Raw genomic sequence first — 18,164 nt, forward strand, 5'->3', positions numbered from 1 at the left:
TTGAGGGGGGTTCTCTGTGCCTCCTGGACTTGAATGCCTGTTTCCTTCCCCAGATTAGGGAAGATCTCAGATATAATTTGCTCCAGTATACCTTCTGCCCCCCTCTCTCTTTTCTCTTCTTCTGGGATCCCAATTATTCTAATATTGTTTCGCTTTATGGTATCACTTATCTCTCGAATTCTCCCCTCATGATCCAATAGCTGTTTATAACTCTTTTTCTCAGCTTCTTTATTCTCCATCATTTGGTCTTCTATGTCACTAATTCTGTCTTCTGCCTCATTTATCCTAGCAGTTAGAGCCTCCATTTTTTATTGCATCTCATTAATAGTCTTTTTGATTTCGACTTGATTAGATTTTAGTTCTTTTATTTCTCCAGAAAAGGGTTCTCTAGTGTCTTCTATGCTTTTTTCAAGCCAAGCTAGTATCTTTATAATCGTTATTCTGAACTCTAGTTCTGACACCTTATTTATATCCATACTGATTAGGTCCCTGGCTGTCAGTACTGCTTCTTATTCTCTTTTTTGAGGTGAGTTTTTCTGTCTTGTCATTCTTGCAGAAAGTGATTGCTTTTCTATTTGTAGAATTGCAGCAATTCTTTTCTTAGATCACTTGTTGAGTTCACAGGTGTTTGATAGCTATCTAGCTGAATTCCTGGAACTAGACAAAACTAAGGTCTCCTACTCCTCTGCTATCTTGGAAAGTTTAAAAAAATAATTTTTCAAAATAAAGAATCTGGGATGCCTGGTGGCTTAGTTGGATAAGCATCCGGATCTTGATTTCAGCTCAGGTCATGATCTCGGGGTCCTGAAATCAAGCCCCACATAGGGTTCTGCACTGAGTATGGAGCCTGCTTAAGATTCTCTCTCTCCCTCTCCCTCTGCCCCCCCCAAATAAATAAATCTTAAAAAAAAATAAGAATCATTGAGAAGAGTAGCATTGTTTTACATTCTTGCAAATCTAACATCCAGCTTAAAGGAAAGTAGCTGGTTTCTTATACTTCTGCATTCTGTATTCTCATATTATTTTAGTTAAACTATATGAAGAAAATCCAGCCTCACATTGATATGTGGTTGAAAAAGATGGGGGTATCTTAATGATCATTTTAGATGTTCTTCTTTGCTACTATACCAAAATTTAGCAGGTAGTAGTTTCTTTCTTTCTTTCTTTCTTTTTAAGATTTTATTTATTTATTTGACAGAGAGAGAGCACCTAAGCAGGGGGAGCGGCAGGCAGAGGCAGAGGGAGAAGCAGGCTCCCCGCTGAGCAGGAAGCCTGATGTGGGGCTGATCCCAGGACCCTGGGATCATGACCTGAGCCGAAGGCAGACGCTTAACTGACTGAGCCACCCAGGTGCCCCCTTTCTTTTTTTTTTTTAAGATTTTATTTATTTATTTGACACAGAGAGAGCACAAGCTGGGGGAGTGATAGGCAGAGGGAGAGGGAGAAGCAGACTCCCTGCTCAGCAGGGAGCCTTATGTGGGGCTCGATCCCAGGATGCCAGGATCATGACCTGACCTGAAGGCAGATGCTTAACCGACTGAGCCACCCAGGCGCCCCAGCACATAGTAGTTTCTTAAAGGTTAGTTGCAACTTGAAATCTGATGCCTTATTAATGAACTTTTTGTGCTCTGTTACATTAAAATCCACTGGTCTTTGACTCTTGCCCTTTGAATGGATCATTTATCTATGCATGATCTTGTAACATCATGTGCTGATCATTTAGAAAATACTGCTTCACTGAATTATGCAGATCTTCCGAATGTTTACACATTTTATTATACATTGTTAAAAATAAATTTTCATTAATATCCCCCCCCGGTCTCATCAGAAAAGTCTTTGAGTATTGCAAAGCTGTCAAGCTCATGGTAGTAGATGTAAGTTTTCCAAAATTCACTGGGAGGCTCAAATTTTATTTTTGGTAACAAAAACTTTTTTCATGAGTGACAGTCTCGGTTCATATTTCGAGAAAACCAAGTCTGAACAACCCTAGTTTGTCAGTTATCCTTTGGTATTTCATAAGAAAAGCAGCTAATTCAGCTCAAACTCAAAACAGTACTTTTCCTTGAGACAACCATCATAACTTCAGTATGCAGAAGTTCTTCATACATGCTTTCCACTGTTGCACAGAATATTGAAAAGACTCAAGGGTCAAGCAAGGCCTAATAAAATGGATAATTTTTACTGCTTTATCAAGGACAGTCATTAGTGAAACATTTTTTTGCTTTGTTTTGTTTACTGTAAGCAAATGACAGTGAAAAGTACATTTGACTATAGGGACCATTTGGTGCCACTGCCTAGATTCACACAGTGCCAGGAGCTTTACCCACCATTGCTTTGCACCATTAGCAAAATGTCAGCAGTGATTTTCAGTCCCTGTTTTAGGATTTTTTTTTAAAGATTTTTTTTATATGAAAGAGAGAGAGAGAGCGTGCACGCATGAGCAGGAGGAGAGGCAGAGGGAGAAGGAGAGAGAGAATCCTCAAGCAGAGTCCCTGCTGAGCATGGAGCCTGAAGTGGCCCAATCCCAGGACCCTGAGATCATGACCCGAGCTGAAATCAAAGTCGGATGCTTAACTGACTGAGCCACTCAGGTGCCCCCTTGTTTTAGGATTATTTAAAAAATAGTTTTAACCCTGAAAAGGTCTCAGGAACTCCAGGGGTCCGTAGACCACACTTCGAGAACTGTCGACCTTAAGCCTGTATTCACCTATGTCACTGGGTTGTGTGAGGGATTAAGTGAAAGAGTAAAGTGCAAGAAACAATTCCTACACATAGAATAGACTAAATAAATGATAACTGTTATTATTACTATTATTTTAAATGGAAAGGTATATAATGGGAAGGGAGGAAGTTTAGAGGAAGAGGAGAGATCTTTTATTTAATACCTTTTACAGTCATTCCCTATTCTAGTTATTTTATGTGTCATCATATTTAATTCACAAAGCAACCCAGAGAGGAAGTAAATAACCCATTTTACAGTTAAGGAAGTGGGTTTAGAGAGATTAAACCTTTCACTCAAGTTCACAGAGCTAAAAAAAAAAAAAGAATTCTCAGTCACTTGACCCTGTTCACTGGGCACAGGTTAACTAAGAGGGGACTAGAAGGGAAATCTATACTCCATTCCAAGTTGAGAAGTAGCAGAACTGCCTTGAATCAAGAACTAAGCCCTCTGACTTCATGAAATCATCTGAGAAGTATATTTTTAGTCTCAGACTTGCAACTTGTTCCTGAGAGCTATTCTACATTAGAATATTATTTTATTTTATTTTATTTTAACATGTCCTATTTTAGCTGTTCTATTTTTTAAGTTTTATTCCTAACTGAGGAAGTAAAGGCCTGCATCGTTAGAACTGGCATCCTGAGTTCCCGGAATGAGTGTGGAAGGGCAGCCTTACTTCCATGTAGTGGGAAGGAAGCACATATCCCTCTGTTAAATCTAGAGGCTCTCAGCTGACCTATAACTATCATGCGTCACTAACCCAAACTTTCGTTTGAGGCAATGAAGTATGAATTATTATTGTTACAAAGCACAATTTACATATCCAAATGGGTATTTTCCTTTTCAAAGCAGTCCTCTTAAGGGGTCTACATATTTCTTTTAACTCTGCTGCTGTGGCTCAAAAGTGGCATGAAAGTCCTCTTTTGGAATTGCATCTTCCTCTTTGAATGTAGTTTCAAGTTTTAGAAGTAGCCAGAATCATTTGATGCCAAATCTGATAACTCATGTGGCTCAAAAGAGGACATCGTTGGCTAAATCTTCAGTAGTGGGTTTCTGGACTAGATCTGGTTGGTTCAGGATACAGTAAGTATTTTTTGAGCACCTACCATATCTAGGCACTGCGCTAAGTGCTGGCCTCTAAGAGCTTATGTGAACACAGTTCTTGAGCTGCATTTCCTAAATATTTTGATGAAGTGTAGCATCTCTGAAATGAGGGTATAGTACCAAAGGACAGCACATATTTGCATGTGTATGTAGGTATACATTTGTAAGATTCTTACTACATTATAGTAATCTTGTATATAACCCGCTAGAATGCACAGGGAAATCAATTCATCTACAAAGCAAACATTTTTGAGTACCAGGTGCTGTGGTAAGCAGCAGACATTTAAAAAAATGTAAACTGAAGGAGCCTAAAATCTGGTGGGACACAGACATATTCATCCATCCATGAAAAACATAAATGATATAACAGAGACATGGACAGAGAGCAGCAGGGACCAGGAGGGCGCTATCGGTTCCTTTAAAGCCAGGTTGTAGCCATGCGATTCACTGGACTGTTATTTTTCAAAGTCCAATTGTAGACTTAGTGCATATCTACCAAATACACTGTTCTGCAAACTTCAAGAAATTAGGTAAAAAGGGCTCCGGCTCCATAGTTGAGGAAGGGGCCGAAGTAGCCACCAGTCCTTCGGTACACTGCCTAGAGATGGAAGGTGGTCCAGAGGCAGTGCTGGGCGTCGCTGCCTTCAGCCGGCCTCAATTCTTTGGGAGGGGCAGCTGGGAGGGTCCATACAATACTCTTTATTTTTACTCAACTTGGATTTTAGAATACGCAGTGGCATTTGAACATCTAGAGTTTAGTATTTTATTGTTTAGGAGAAAACCCACTGGAAGCCAGGGGATGCCCTCAAGCTGCCAGGTGTCTAATCTCTTCACTGAAGCAAAAGGCAGAAGCTTGGACTGTTCAAGTACAGAATTTCAAGTTCCAAAATCCTACGTGCATTTACACTGGGCCATGTGATTGTCCTGTGATGAGCTCTACCAAGCAGAGCCTGCAAGTTGAAGAAACGCTTCAGTAAGCCCCACCTGCCACTGGAGCCTTAACCACCAGACCGGCCAAGCTGGAGACTAGACCAGTTCTACAGGCTTTCACTCCTTTCCAAGGGACTGACCTGAGTGCACAAGCGCCCCCAGCTGGTAACAGGGCTGGAACTCAGCCGGGCCCAACTGGAGCTTGGAAAACATTCTGTTTTATAGGATATAAACAGCTGTTGTCCCCAAGGGATCCCGAACCCTGAGCAAAGAGGAAGACGTGAAGGCCGCTGGGCCTGCGGTGGGTTGCTCTGGTTCAAGGCCACACGTTATCTGGCACACAGGAGACGTGCGGACAAGGAAAGATTTAGTGAGGATAAGGCAAGGCTTGGCCCGACGTGCCGGCACGAACCCCAGAGGCCAGTGGCCGTGGGTAAAGTTGTTTAGTTTTCTCGGCACTGTAGCCTGAGACGCGCTGCTTTGCCCCACAGAGCATCTGGAAAGAAGATGTAGGACAGCGACCACAACAGGCAGTAAAACGCAGTCAGAGAGAACGGAGACAAGAGCAGCATGATGGCACCTGGAAGAAAAAAGGCAAACACTCCGTTTTTATGAAGCCCTCCTTCGTGTATTTTCCATCCTCTTCTCTCCCATCCCCATCCTCCCATCCTTCGGTTTGTACTCGTGGTGCTGAAGAGACAAAAATCAATGAGACATGAGCCCTGCCCTTAAGGAGGTATTGTCTGTTTGTAACTAGATGATTATAATCGAACGCAAGCTCAGGTTCCATTTTGTCGGATTCAGATCAGAAATCCAGTCTTAGCCGAGAATACATTTGAGTTGCCCAGGCCCCTTGTTATATATGATTGTGTCAAGTTTAACACGTGACAATGGCCAACACAATGTTACCCGTATGCAGAAGAACACAGCAGACCTGAGGCAGCTCTCCCTTGAAAGGCCTGCTTCTGCTTACCGGTTATTCCTGTCTGGAATCTGGGAACATGGCTAGTAACCAGTTCCCTATACCAGGATAGAACTTTCCCTCGTGGGCAAGAGTGGCTCACTGTGCTTAGATGGTGCTGAGATTGATTTCCTTCTGTGAAAATCTAGAATTTTGGTACTGCTAGGCCGAGCGTGCTGATGTGGCCAGCCCCCATGAAAACCTTGGGCACTGGGTCTCTACAGAGCTTCCAGCTAGATAAGACTTCACGAGTGTTGTCACAATTTCATGCTGGGTGGCCCCAGAGGGGCCCAGATTTTGCCCCTTTCACCTTCCCTTTGCTGCTCTTGCCTTGTGTCCTCTTGCTGTGACAAATCTTAGCCATGAGTCTAACTATAGGCACCCCGTGAGTCCCTAGAGAATCAATGAACCTGGGGGTGGTCTTGGGGGACCCCCAACACATTTGAATCTCAGATTCACCACTGAAAGGCAAAAGGGTGCCAACACTTGTGGGATATCTTCTTTGCATTAGACATTCTGTTAGGTATGTTACAAAGATTGTTCCATTTACATTTCACAATAATGCTGTGATTCAGAATCAAGTCTGTTTTTCAGATGAGGAGACAGAGGGGATGTAACCTGCACGAGGTCTTGATTCAAACCCATGTCTGCTTTTGCAAAAAAAGTAGACAGCCTCAGAGAGCTCAAAAAGAGGGTGGGAGAGTACGGGGCAACAGCATGTCCATGGGGATAACCACCATGCATTCCTCAAGAGAAATCAGAACATTTGATCTGGCAGAAGACCACTTCTAAGGGCAAGAGGCAGTTACAGAAACGGATCGGAACTTTGGGATACTCAATATTTAAGAATGGTCATTGATCTGTTAAGGCAATGAGACAATATTTTAGTTGTCCTGGAAAATATGTGACATAAGGTCTCAGTAGCCACAGGCCAGCTTCTCAGAAGCTCTGTGGAGGAGATGGAACCTCAGTCTAAAAAGGGGATTGGGGCGCCTGGATGGCTCAGTGGGTGGAGCATGCAACTCTTGATCTCGGGGTTGTGAGTTCGAGTCCCACAGTGGATGTAGAGATGACTTAAAAATAAAATCTTAAAAAAAAATAAAATGGGGGCATCTGGGTGGCTCAGTCAGTTAAGGGTGCAACTGTTGATTTTGGCTCAGGTCATGATCTCAGGGTGGTGAGATCAAGCCCTGCACTGGGTTCCACACTGGGCGTGGAGCCTGGTTAAGACCTCTCTCCCTCTCCCTCTGGTCCTCTCCCGCATGCTCTCTCTCTCAAAAAACATTTAATAAATAAATAAGTAGAAAGGTGACTATCTGCACTCCAGGTAAGAGGAATATTAACAGTGGCCATTTTGAAATCTATCCAGTAGAGCTCTGGTATTAAATAGCGTCAAAATCTGTGAGGTGCAATTTCCTCCTTTACTCACAGAGCCAAGACAATCCAAGGAAGGCTGAGGCCAAGCGTATGGTGTATTTTGAGGTGAGGGGATCAGTGGTATCTACAGGAGCAAAGAACATCATGGGAAACACTGTTGCTATGAGATAGGAGTGCAGGTGGAGAGAAGAAGGGGTCTAGAAGTTTCCATTTACAGGACACATCTGTGCCAGAGGATTGGTATACATTATCTCATTTAATCTCAAGAATCCTGAGGTAGGGATTAATGTCTTCATTTTATAGATGAAGAAAACTGAGCTCAAAACAAGGAGGTAATTAGCCCAAGTTCATGCAGTTAATACGGGCTGGCGGGTCTGTTTTCCTCCTTTGGTCAGTCTCCCGCCACCGAGTCAAAGTAGCCACTTAAAACTGCTGCTCAGAAATCCCTTCAGACTTCCCGCGGAGCAGGGAGCCCGATGTGGGGCTCGATCCCAGGACCCTGGGATCATAACCTGAGCCGAAGGCAGACGCTTAACGACTGAGCCACCCAGGTGCCCCCTCTACCAGTCCCCCTGCTTGTGTTCCCTCTCTCGCTGTGTCTCTCGCTGTGTCTCTCTCTGTCAAAAAAAAAAAAAAGAAATCCCTTCAGAGGCTTCCCATTTGCTGTTAGGATCAGTTCCCCAAAGCTGCCCATCTGGCAGCCTCGGCTTCTGTCCCTAGCGTCTCTCAGCAAGTTCCAGCCACACGGCTGCACGAATGATTCCAGCACCTTCTAGCTTAGAGCTGTCACGAAATACCATTTTCTCTTCTGAACTACCCCTCTCACCCACCTAGCCAGTCATCTTGCAGGTTGCTTTTTTTTCTTTTCCAGTTCCATAGAGATATCATGGACATATGACATTGTATTAGTCCAAGGTGTACAACATAAGGATTCGATATTTGTGTGTGACGCCATCAGCACAGAAAGTCTAGTGAGCATCTGCCACCACACAGTTACACGTTTTCTTTTCTTGTGATAAGAACTTTTAAGCTCTCCTCTCCTAGCTACTTTCAAATATACGATATGGTATTGTTAACTGTGGTCACCATGCTGTCCCTTATGTCCCCAGGACTTACTTATAACTGGAAGTTTGTACCTTTTGACCACCTTCAGCCAGGTGAAGCAGCCTTTCCCCCCTTCAGGCCATTTCCGTCTAACTAGGACCCCTCCAACACCTTCTCAGAGCACCCTGTGCTTCCACAACACATCACAACGATGCATTTCTAGTTATGTCTGTCATCAAGTGGTTGGTGTCTGTCTCCCCTATCAGACTGTAAAGCCCGAGGTGGGAAGTGTTTGTCTGGTTTACCGATTTGGTTCTCAGCACCTGGCGTACGGCAGGTGTCCCCGATTGAACTTGACAACATTCAACAAACACTGAGCAGCTACCCCGTGGTTGGCACAATCCTGGGTCCAGGGATTATTGCATGCCTAACAGAGAGTTCTCTAGCCGGGGGCAGGTTTAGTGTGTGGAGACAATGAACAAGTAAAGGCATGCCAGATGATGATACACCCCATGCGGAAAGATAAAGCGGGGTAGGGCAGCTCGGGAGAGCTGGGGCGAGGTACAGGGTGGCAGTGGGCAGCAGGGAGAATAAACAATCACTGGTGACATTTGCGAGCAGCCATTTTCACTCACCTCCCAGATAAACCAATTTTTTCCAGTTCTCAGACTCCAGGATTTCATCATGTGGGTAGCAGCTCTGGTCCATCATGAATAGAACCATAAGTGAGGCCATGCAAGAGAGAATGAACGTGTTGCCTTTGGTCAGAAGGGAGGTGGAGGCTAAGACACAGGAAGCATAGCGGCAGGGCAGACCCCTGTGCGTGAGCTGAGCGTCTGCTGGAGAAAGAAGAGCTGGCCGTTAGCTGCTTCCCACGGCTCTAACGCAATCTAAGCCGAAGCAAGCCCCTCTCGTCGGGTCTTCCCTGCCCCACGTTCCAAATCCCCCTCCTTGCAGGGCAGTGGCAGGCTGTAAAGCATTTAGTCATTCACAGAGAGGACTCGGCACCGGATCCCCACGGGGAAGCAGGCTGCCAGGACCAGGCGGGGGCCCCGGCCCCGAGGACGGCTCTGTAGAAGGGTCTCCTGAGGTCGTCTGGTCTGCGTCTGCCCTCCCTTGCATTGGGAACTTGGGCAAGGCAACTGCCCTCGACAGAGCTCTGTTTCTCCATCTGTTGTGGAAAACTGGAGGATGACCTCTGGTTCTAGATTCTGTGAGTCTCTGTGCACCCTCTAAAGGTCACACAATAAGAAAAAGGTACAGCTGCTCAGAGAACCCCGGGACCCTGCCCCCAACCAGGGCTCTGCCGGGGCAGCCTGCAGCCTTCAGTGGGCCTGGGGCGCAGGAGAAGGAAGACGGACTCCACAAAGGAGGGGGAGAGTCAGTCACTGCCCCCCTGGCTTCTGGCTCCCACCGGCTCCCCCTCCCTGGCTCCCGATACTCAGCTACAAAGCTGGGGTTCACTCACCAGTTGAATAGAAACACAGGCGGAAAGTAGCAGCTAACACATAGATGACAGCCAGGAACCCGCTCAGAGGCCCGTCCACGCCGAGGAGCAGGGCTGAGGCCAGGCCGAAGGTGGTGAAGATCGCAAAGTCATTCAGCTCCACTCCTGCTCCGGAAGGCCAAGGTTAGAACTTACACTCATTTGTCTCGCACCTTAGTCCACTCTGGTGGGGGAGCTGCAGTGGTGCCAAGCAGGGTCTGGGGTCCCAGTGAGCCACAGCTGCTCCCCCGGGGGATCAGAGACAGGGGCTCCTCCCGGCTCTGCCTCACGCTGACCCTGCGGCCTTAGACAAGTCTTCCCCTCTCGGGTCTTAGTTTCCCACCCCTTAGCTTCCAGGACTGGGACTACGACTGGATGCAAGTTGACAAGCTAGGGAACCCTTTTTTCAAGCACAATCTTACACGAAAACAGTTCCTTGTATTTTAAACTAGCGGCTCGGCCACCACCACCTCAGCCACCACCCCACTCCCGATCGCTGGATTGGCCCCAACGGGGAGGCCAGGGCAGGCATGGCTGAAGCTAACAAGTGAGCCAGCGGAGGGCTAGCTCTCGACTGTGGGGCTCCCGGACGGCTCTAGGGCTGCTGCTGCCATCCTTGGAGGCTTGTGAACAGGAGTGGTGACCGATGGAGGCCTGTTGGATGTTAGAGGGGGGAGGCGGGACCTGAGATGGGGGCTCCTGGGGTCAGGGATCAGGGGTCTGAGGCCTGGACTCACCTGACTTGGAGCAGAGGCTGAGGTGTCTGGTTATTGCGCCAACTGCCATGTCTAACAGGAAGCTGATCAGAAGCATCCAGGAGGCACAGTGGCATCTCCTAAAGTGTATGGCAGTGGGCCCAAACAGGACGGCTCCTTCCTGGCCTCCAGCGGCCAACCACTCCACATACCCCCAGTACACCAACACACTGCCTATACTTGCACACCGGCACACACCCCTGCCCTGCATGTCCCCCACACTCATGTTCTTTCTGAAATACACTGCTTTATACACCACACACACACACACACACACACCCCTGCCACACTCTCAACCCACAGTCTTAGAGGGGTGCCTGGAGTGCCGTAGATAATCAGTAAGGTCCCTTCCAGCGCTAAGTCCCAGGCATATCTGAGGGCACAGGGGTGCTCTGTTTTAGCCCAGCCTTTGCAACCATCTCACTGTGGATTCTCAGAGAAATCCCTCCCTGCATCTCTAGGCCTCTCTTCCTCCATCTGTAAAATGAGGGGTTTGTGCCAAATGACTTAATAGATATAGGCCTATCTAGATGATCTATTTCTCCTAGTGCAAGTTTTGGTAACTTATGACTTACGGAATTGGTCCATTTCATTTAGGCTATCAGATTTATAGAGTTGTTCATAATATTCCTTTCTTATACTTTTAATGTCCATGGGATCAGTAGTGATGGCTCCTCTTTCATTTCTGATATTGGTATTTTGTGTCTTCTCTTCTTTTCTTTACTTTTCTTGGTTAGCCCGACTAGAGGCTTGTCAATTTAATTGGTCTTTCCGAAGAATCAGCTTTCGGTTTCATTGGTTTTCTCTACTGATTTTTTATTTTCAATTTCATTGATAGCTGCTCTCATTTTTATTATTTCTTCTCTTCCGCTTACTTTGGATTTAATTTGCATTTCCCCTCCTAGTTTGCTAAGGTAGAAACCTTACATTATTGATTTTATATCTCCCTTCTTTTCAGTTTTTCTAAGACTTTTTTTTTTTTTTGGAGAGATTTTAGGTTTACAACAAAATTGAAAGGAAGCTACAGAAATTTCCCATATACCCCCTGCCCCCACATATGCATAGCCTCCCACATTGGCAACATCACTCACCAGAACAGTACATTTAGATTCTTCATACATACAAAGGATGAAACTCCACTGACACATCATAGTCACCCAAAGTTCGTAGATTACCTTAGGGTTCACTCTTGGTGTTGTATATTCTATAGTTTTGGACAAATGTGTGATGACATGTATCCATCATTATAGTATCATGCAGAGCATTTCCACTGTCCTAAAAATCCTCTATGCTCTACCTATTCATTTCCCCCCACCCGCCCCTGTCAACCACTGGTCTTTTTATTGTCTTCAGAGTTTGGCCTTTCCAGCGTATCATATCATATTACTGTAATCATACAGTATGTAGCATTTTCAGATTGGCTTCTTTCACTTAGTAATATGCGCTAAAGATTCCTCCATGTCTTCTCATGGCTTGATAGCTCTTTTTTTTTTTTTAGCACTAAGTAACACTGTTTGGAAATACCACAGTTTATTCATCTGTTCACTTACTAGAAGATATCTTGGTTGCTTGCAAGTTTTGGCAATTATAAATAAAACATCATAAACATCCAATTGCAGGTTTTTGTGTGGACATAGCTTTTAACTCATTTGGATAAATAGCAAACAGTGTGATTGCTGGATCATACGGTAAGAGTATGTTTAGTTTTGTAATAAACTGCCAAATTGTCTTCCAAAGTGGCTGCACCATGTTGTATTCCCACTGTTGCTCCACACCCTCGCCAGCATTTGGTGTTATCAGTATTCTGGACAACTGGTTTGGCTGATAGGTGTATAGTGGTATCTCACTGTTATTTTAATTTGCATCTCCCTAATAACATATGGTGTGGAACATCTTTTCACATGCTTATTTGCCATCTGTAGATCTTCTTTGGTGAGATGTCTGTTAAGGTCCTTGGCCCATTTTTTAATTGTTTGTGTTCTTACTGATGAGTTTTTAAGCTTTGTCTATTTTATAGTCCTTTATCAGATGTACCTTTTGCAAATACTTTCTCCCAGCTTACAGCTTGTCTTCTAATTCTCCTGACGTTGTCTTTCACAGAGCAGTTTTCTTTTCCAGTATATGCATTCAATGCTATACATTTCCCTCTAACTACTGCTTTTACCGCATCTCACAAATTTTGATAAGTTGTACTTTCATTTTCTTTTGGTTCAAAATACTTTTCTTCTTTAATTCATGTATTATTTAGAATTGTGTTGTTTAATCTCCACATATTTGGGGATTTTCTAGTTATCTTTCTGTAACTGATTTCTACTTTAATTCCATGTGGTCTAAGGGCATACTTCGTATGATTTCTATTCTTTTAAATTTAAATTCAGTCTTATAGCCTGAATGTGCGAAGAGAAGAATGTGTATTCTGCTGTTACTGGATAAAATATTCTATAAACGTCAATTAGATTCGGTTGATTGATGGTGCAGTTCAGTTCAACTATCTCCTTCCTGATTTTCTGCCAACCGCATCTGTCAATTTCTGATAGAAGGGTGCTGAAATACCCAACTATGATAGTGGATTTGTCAAGTTCTCCTTGCGGTTCTATCCATTTTCATCTCACATATTTTGATGCTCTAAATGATTTCTAAGATCTCTTGCAGACCCTACATTTGAGGATTCTGTGCTGCAGTCCAACACATGCTCCCAGACTGCTCTGAAAGCAGCCACTGCAGTCTCATGCAAGGCTGCCCCAGCCTGCCATTCCTGAGTCTACACCCTGATTGCAGTGTTTGGATGGCCAAGCAGAAGCAGAGAGCCTGACCCCAGACTTCAGCTGTCTCTAAACCACCTCAGCACTACCTTCCTTTAGATCCATACCTATGTGTCTACAGGGAACTGGGTTCACCATTGTGCCATAAAAACTACACTCCGAGAAGATTAGACTGAACTAAGAAGATATTTTCTGTTGCAGGTGTGATCTACTGTATAAGACTCCACAAATCCAGACTTAGAGAATCATAAAATTTTCAAACTGGAAGGGAACTCAAACATCATCAGGTAAGATTATCTTAAATTATGGATGAGAAACTGATCCAGAGAAGTCACATGCTGATGGTCATAGAGAATAAAACAGTTAGGAGGAGGATACCTGCATTATAAAGGATTTCTCTTTAAAGAACTGATTTGCCAAGGCATTGAAATATGATTCAATTATAGAAATATAGTTTGCTTACAAAATATAATTTGCTTTGCTTTTTAGGGCCCCATATACATGTCTCAGATTTTCCACAATAGTGCTAATTGTAAATATTCCCCACATCATATGTTCTAATTTAAGAATCAAAAATTTTAGGGGCGCCTGGGTGGCTCAGTCGTTAAGCTTCTGCCTTCGGCTCAGGTCATGATCCCAGGGTCCTGGGATCGAGCCCCGCATCGGGCTCCCTGCTCGGCAGGAAGCCTGCTTCTCTCTCTCCCACTCCCCCTGCTTGTGTTCCCTCTCTCGCTGTGTCTCTCTCTGTCAAATAAATAAAATATTAAAAAAAAAAAAAAAGAATAAAAAATTTTGAATGGTAGCCTGCCTACCATTAAGTAGGCAGGATTAAGTGAGGGCCACCAGAACAGAATCTCTTCATTTTTCTCATAAAAACCATTCCAGACTGCCATAGCTGGAAGGAACTATAGAGATCACAGTGCAAGCTCCTTGTTTTAGAGATGGGAAAACCAAGGCTCAGGGATATGACCTAGCCAAAGTCACATGTCAGATTGGTGGTAGAACTGAGGCTAAGATCTTGGCCCCTTGACTCCCAACCCACTACACTTTCTCCTGCCCCTGGTTGATCCTGTGCCTCAGTGCCTGGCTCGCTAGGCTCCCCACTCCTTCCCTCATGCCATTGACTCCAGCTCTTGGCTAGGAGCTTGCTGGGCCCCAGACCTACTTGCAGAAGCTGCAGAAGATGGAGAAGAGCCCCAGGATCAGGTTGGCCAGGGACAAGGCATTGGTAACGTCCTTCCAGGAAAATTCATTCATCTGGGGACAGCTCCGGTTGTTGGTCAGGAAGAAACTGGTGCAGTGATCTGGGGCTCAGGGGAGACGGGTAAAGGTTCCCAAGGTCAAAGAGTCCCAAAAGAGGCTCCCAGGGACCAGGGAGTTCCTGTTCGCCAGACCTCATCCCAGAACCGCACCCTCCCAACACTGTTTCACTGTCTGGAATGAGAGAGATAGGAGGCAGATGGAGGAGACCAGGAGGTAAAGACAAAGGTGCTGAGGATGAGTGTCTTGGGGAAGCACAACAGCAAAGCAAGTGAGCCCGTACAACCAATTGACTGTACCCCTTGCCTATAGTGCAGACCTCCCTCCAGCCCATGTGGTGACTCTTCTGGTACCCCCATGGCCCGGGGGACAAGGGGTATGGACCCTTCCCCCATCTGAGAGATGAGCCTTTTGTCATAGGTAAGCCCTTGTTAAAACAATTACAAAGTTACTTTTAATACTTTTTTATTCCCGTGGGGTGAGCCCCAGAGGAATAAAAAAGAACCCTGGGAAGGGGTAACCCCCCAGCCCCCAGGAATAGCCCAGGGGGTGAGAGGCTCCCTGAGGGGTAGAAAGCACAGAAGGGACTGCCATGGAGTCAGCCTCCTTTGTTCCGCAAGCCATGCTCACTCCCTCAGGACAGGGCTGCCGCTGGAGTGCCCCAAGGTCCTGGTTCTGACAGGCCCCAACCAGAACAGCAGGCCCAGCTCCCACAGGGGAAGAGGTGAGACACAAGAAATGAACATGGACAGCACGGAATAGTTCACAAGCACCTTCCACTATGTTCTCTCTCCTGATCCTGACGACCTCAGAAGATGGTGCTATCATGATTTTATGAATGAGAAAACTGAGGTTCAGAGAACTGAGACATTGGCTCAAAGTGACGTGCTAGGTGAGTAGAAGGTAATCCCGCTGCCAGGTTCTCAATCTGGTGCTTCCTTGGCTGGGGGCACAGCTCTGGGCAGGAGGAGGTTTGTGGGGTAGGAGACCGAGGAGGAGCTCAGTTGGCCAGCCCTGTAGGGCAGCATCAGCCTCCCCCTGTGGTAGCAGCCCTGCCCGGGGGCTCCTCACGCCTCCCAGCCCCTCCGGGCTATGGGCAATGAGTTGGCCCAGCCCGTTTTCACAGCCTGGCGGGCTCTGCTCTTCCTCTAAGACCAAACATGCACTCCGTACAATAGACTGCTTGTGACATGAAGTCTCTTTTGGAGGAAGAGCCCCAGGGCTTTCTGGAACAGGGAAGCCCTGCTGGTTGCTGCAAGCATGCTACCCACAAACAGTAATTCTGCCCCTGAATGAAATACACAAGTTCCAAGGTGTTTTCATGGCCGCTTCCTCATTTAATCCTCATTTGAGAGGGGAGGAAGCTGAGCCTCTTCCTCCTCTCAGCCAGGGTCTAGCCCCAGGCCCCTCTGGTCTGGGCCAGAGTTAAGACAAATTATGGTCCCTTTTCATAAACCCGTCCACCAAGATATCAGAGGCTGGGAGGGGCTGGGCTTGGAGTTTGGAACTGGGCAGGGTTCATGGGGCTCACTCCTCCCCCAGGCCAGTCTCATTCACCAAGGCCATCAGGACTCCTGAGACCCTCTCAGACGTCAGGGCCCCTCCAAACCTAAGACAAGAAGAATGCTGGCTGAGAAATCGGAGAGGGGAGGGGAGCCAAGGGCTGGCTGCCTACTCCCTCCCCAGGAGCACCCCCCCCCCCAGGCTCTCCTGGGCCTCAAGGCTGACCCCAGCAAGACCAAACACCTCTGCGCCCAGCCCAGCCCACCCCTGCCTGGAGAGCAGCACGCCAGCATCTCTGCCCCTCAGAGGTAGTCAGCACATACCTGGGGCATTTCTACCAATCACCAGACACACCTCATCTGCACTACTTCAGTTATTTTTTAAATTAATGATCAATTATCTACTATATCATCCCTTTCATTCAGGAAGCACTTTCACATCTGTGGTTTCCATTGGCCCTGTGAGGTCGGCCAGATGAGGGTTACTACCCCTACTCGCAGGGTAAGGCAAAGAAGACGCAGAGAGAGGAAGAGCCTTGCTCAAAATCACACCAGAAGTGGCAGATCAGGACTTACAACGTCACCTTAAATGTTCTTTCCCCTCTACTCTGCACTCTGCTGTCTACCAACCAACAGGCCTGAGCATTGTATTCTCCCTAAGCTCAGACTAAGCTAGGTGCTGGGGAAAACCTTCATGGAATGTCCAGTCTACCCAAGGAAACAACACTCATGCATGTGGGGATTCCCAGACTCTTCATCTTACAGGTGAGGAAACTGAGTTTTCAAGATAGTCAAACGACTTGTCCCAGTGAATGATGGAGCCAGGATTTGAATTGGGCCTCCTCTTTCCCAATTAAATGACATTGTCAGCATACAGCACGGGTCCCGGGTGTGAAAGAATGTGGACCTCAGAGTAAGGGCTCTAGAAATCCAGAGAAAAAAAGGAGCAATCCATTCATTCAGCAAACATTTGGTCATGAGCAAGATTCACTGCCTGGTGCTTGGGACACAGAGAAGATTAAGACCTGGTCTCATGTCTCAAGGAGCTCAGTAGAGCAGAGGTATTCAACTGTGCACAGAAAAGGGGAGGTGGCCAGGCTGCCAGGGGAACACAGAAGAGGGGTCCAGCCTGACAGGGGGCTTAGAGAAGGCTTCTCGGGTGAGGGGGTCCGAGGCGAGGCTGGGCAGTGGCCTGCAGGACTACATCATGTCACTACCCCATTTTGTGCAAGCTGTCCATGGCTTCCCAGGCACCCAGGATGGAGTCCATCTCCTTCCTTTGGTGTACCAGCCCTTATGATGAAGCTGGCTCTCCCTCTGCTCTCGGGGAAGCCTGACCCCCCCCCCCCCAGCCAGGCGCCCCTCTACACTGCCGCATCTCCGTGTGCTCACCGTGTGACACCGGACACTCTGCATTGGCGCGGCCTATCCTGTCTTCCTCCTCTACTACGGGGGAAGCAACTTGAGCGCAGGCTGTGGTCCCCTGTGCCCAGCACGAGGCCTGACAATAGAAGTTGTTCGATGATTGTTAAGTTAGTAGAGGATGTCACTCTGGTGCTTCCCCAAGATCCTCTCACTGCACCAAGTCACACCTCTCCCCTGCCAGAGCCTGTTCAGTCTGTCCTCCAAGAAGCCTTCTCAGATGAACTGTCAACAATCCAGACCCTCAGCACACCCAGCATCTACCCAACGCTTAGGATCTTCCATTCACTCATTTTTAAATGCATGTGTTGCTGCCTGCTCCGCGCCGGGACTGCGTTCTGGGGACAGAGAGAACAAGAGCGAGGCTGCGTCCTCAAGAGGCAAGGATCTGGTAGGGGAGGCGGATCCGGGGAGGGAAATGCAGGCAGTGTGGCAATGGTCATGCTGCACAGGGGCTGTCCTGTCGCAAACTAGAGCGGGCATGCGCTCCTGGGGGGGGCGGGGGGGCCCTCCCGGGGGGGCCCTCCCGCCGCCGCCGCCGCTGGGACACCCGGCTTAGCCCCGGCAGTTAGAGATGCCCCCACGCCCAGCCCCGCGGGCCACTCCCGCCACAGACAGCCCCGCCCCCTCCCCGACGGCGTCCCGGCCCCGCGGGGCTGCAGCACCAGCCCTGACACCGCCCCGCGCCCGAAGATGGAAGAGAGGGAGCCAGGCTGGCCTCCAGGACCGCTCCACCGCCCCCCCGGGGGCGGGGGGGCTGGTCGCTGACAGCACTCTGGGGAGGGAAGCACTCTGGGGAGGGGCATGCGCTGCCTCGGATGCCTACCTGGGGACCAGACATT

At 47.2% G+C, this 18,164-nt stretch overlaps 1 protein-coding gene across 1 annotated transcript; it reads right to left on the bottom strand.

Moving 5' to 3' along the window:
* Nucleotides 1-5,001: 5,001 nt before the first annotated feature.
* TMEM269 (transmembrane protein 269) lies at nt 5,002-17,425 on the bottom strand (the record flags this gene model as incomplete). Its single annotated transcript, XM_032414771.1, has 6 exons — nt 5,002-5,333; nt 8,771-8,971; nt 9,604-9,747; nt 10,359-10,456; nt 14,304-14,442; nt 17,293-17,425. Coding segments are annotated over 6 exons (852 nt in total), but the record flags the coding sequence as incomplete, so codon positions are not given.
* Between the last annotated feature and the right edge of the window lie 739 nt (nt 17,426-18,164).

This window comes from Phoca vitulina, unplaced genomic scaffold (genome assembly GCF_004348235.1).
Source record: "Phoca vitulina isolate PV1807 unplaced genomic scaffold, GSC_HSeal_1.0 scaffold2, whole genome shotgun sequence".
In the NCBI taxonomy this organism is placed as follows: Eukaryota; Metazoa; Chordata; class Mammalia; order Carnivora; family Phocidae; genus Phoca; species Phoca vitulina.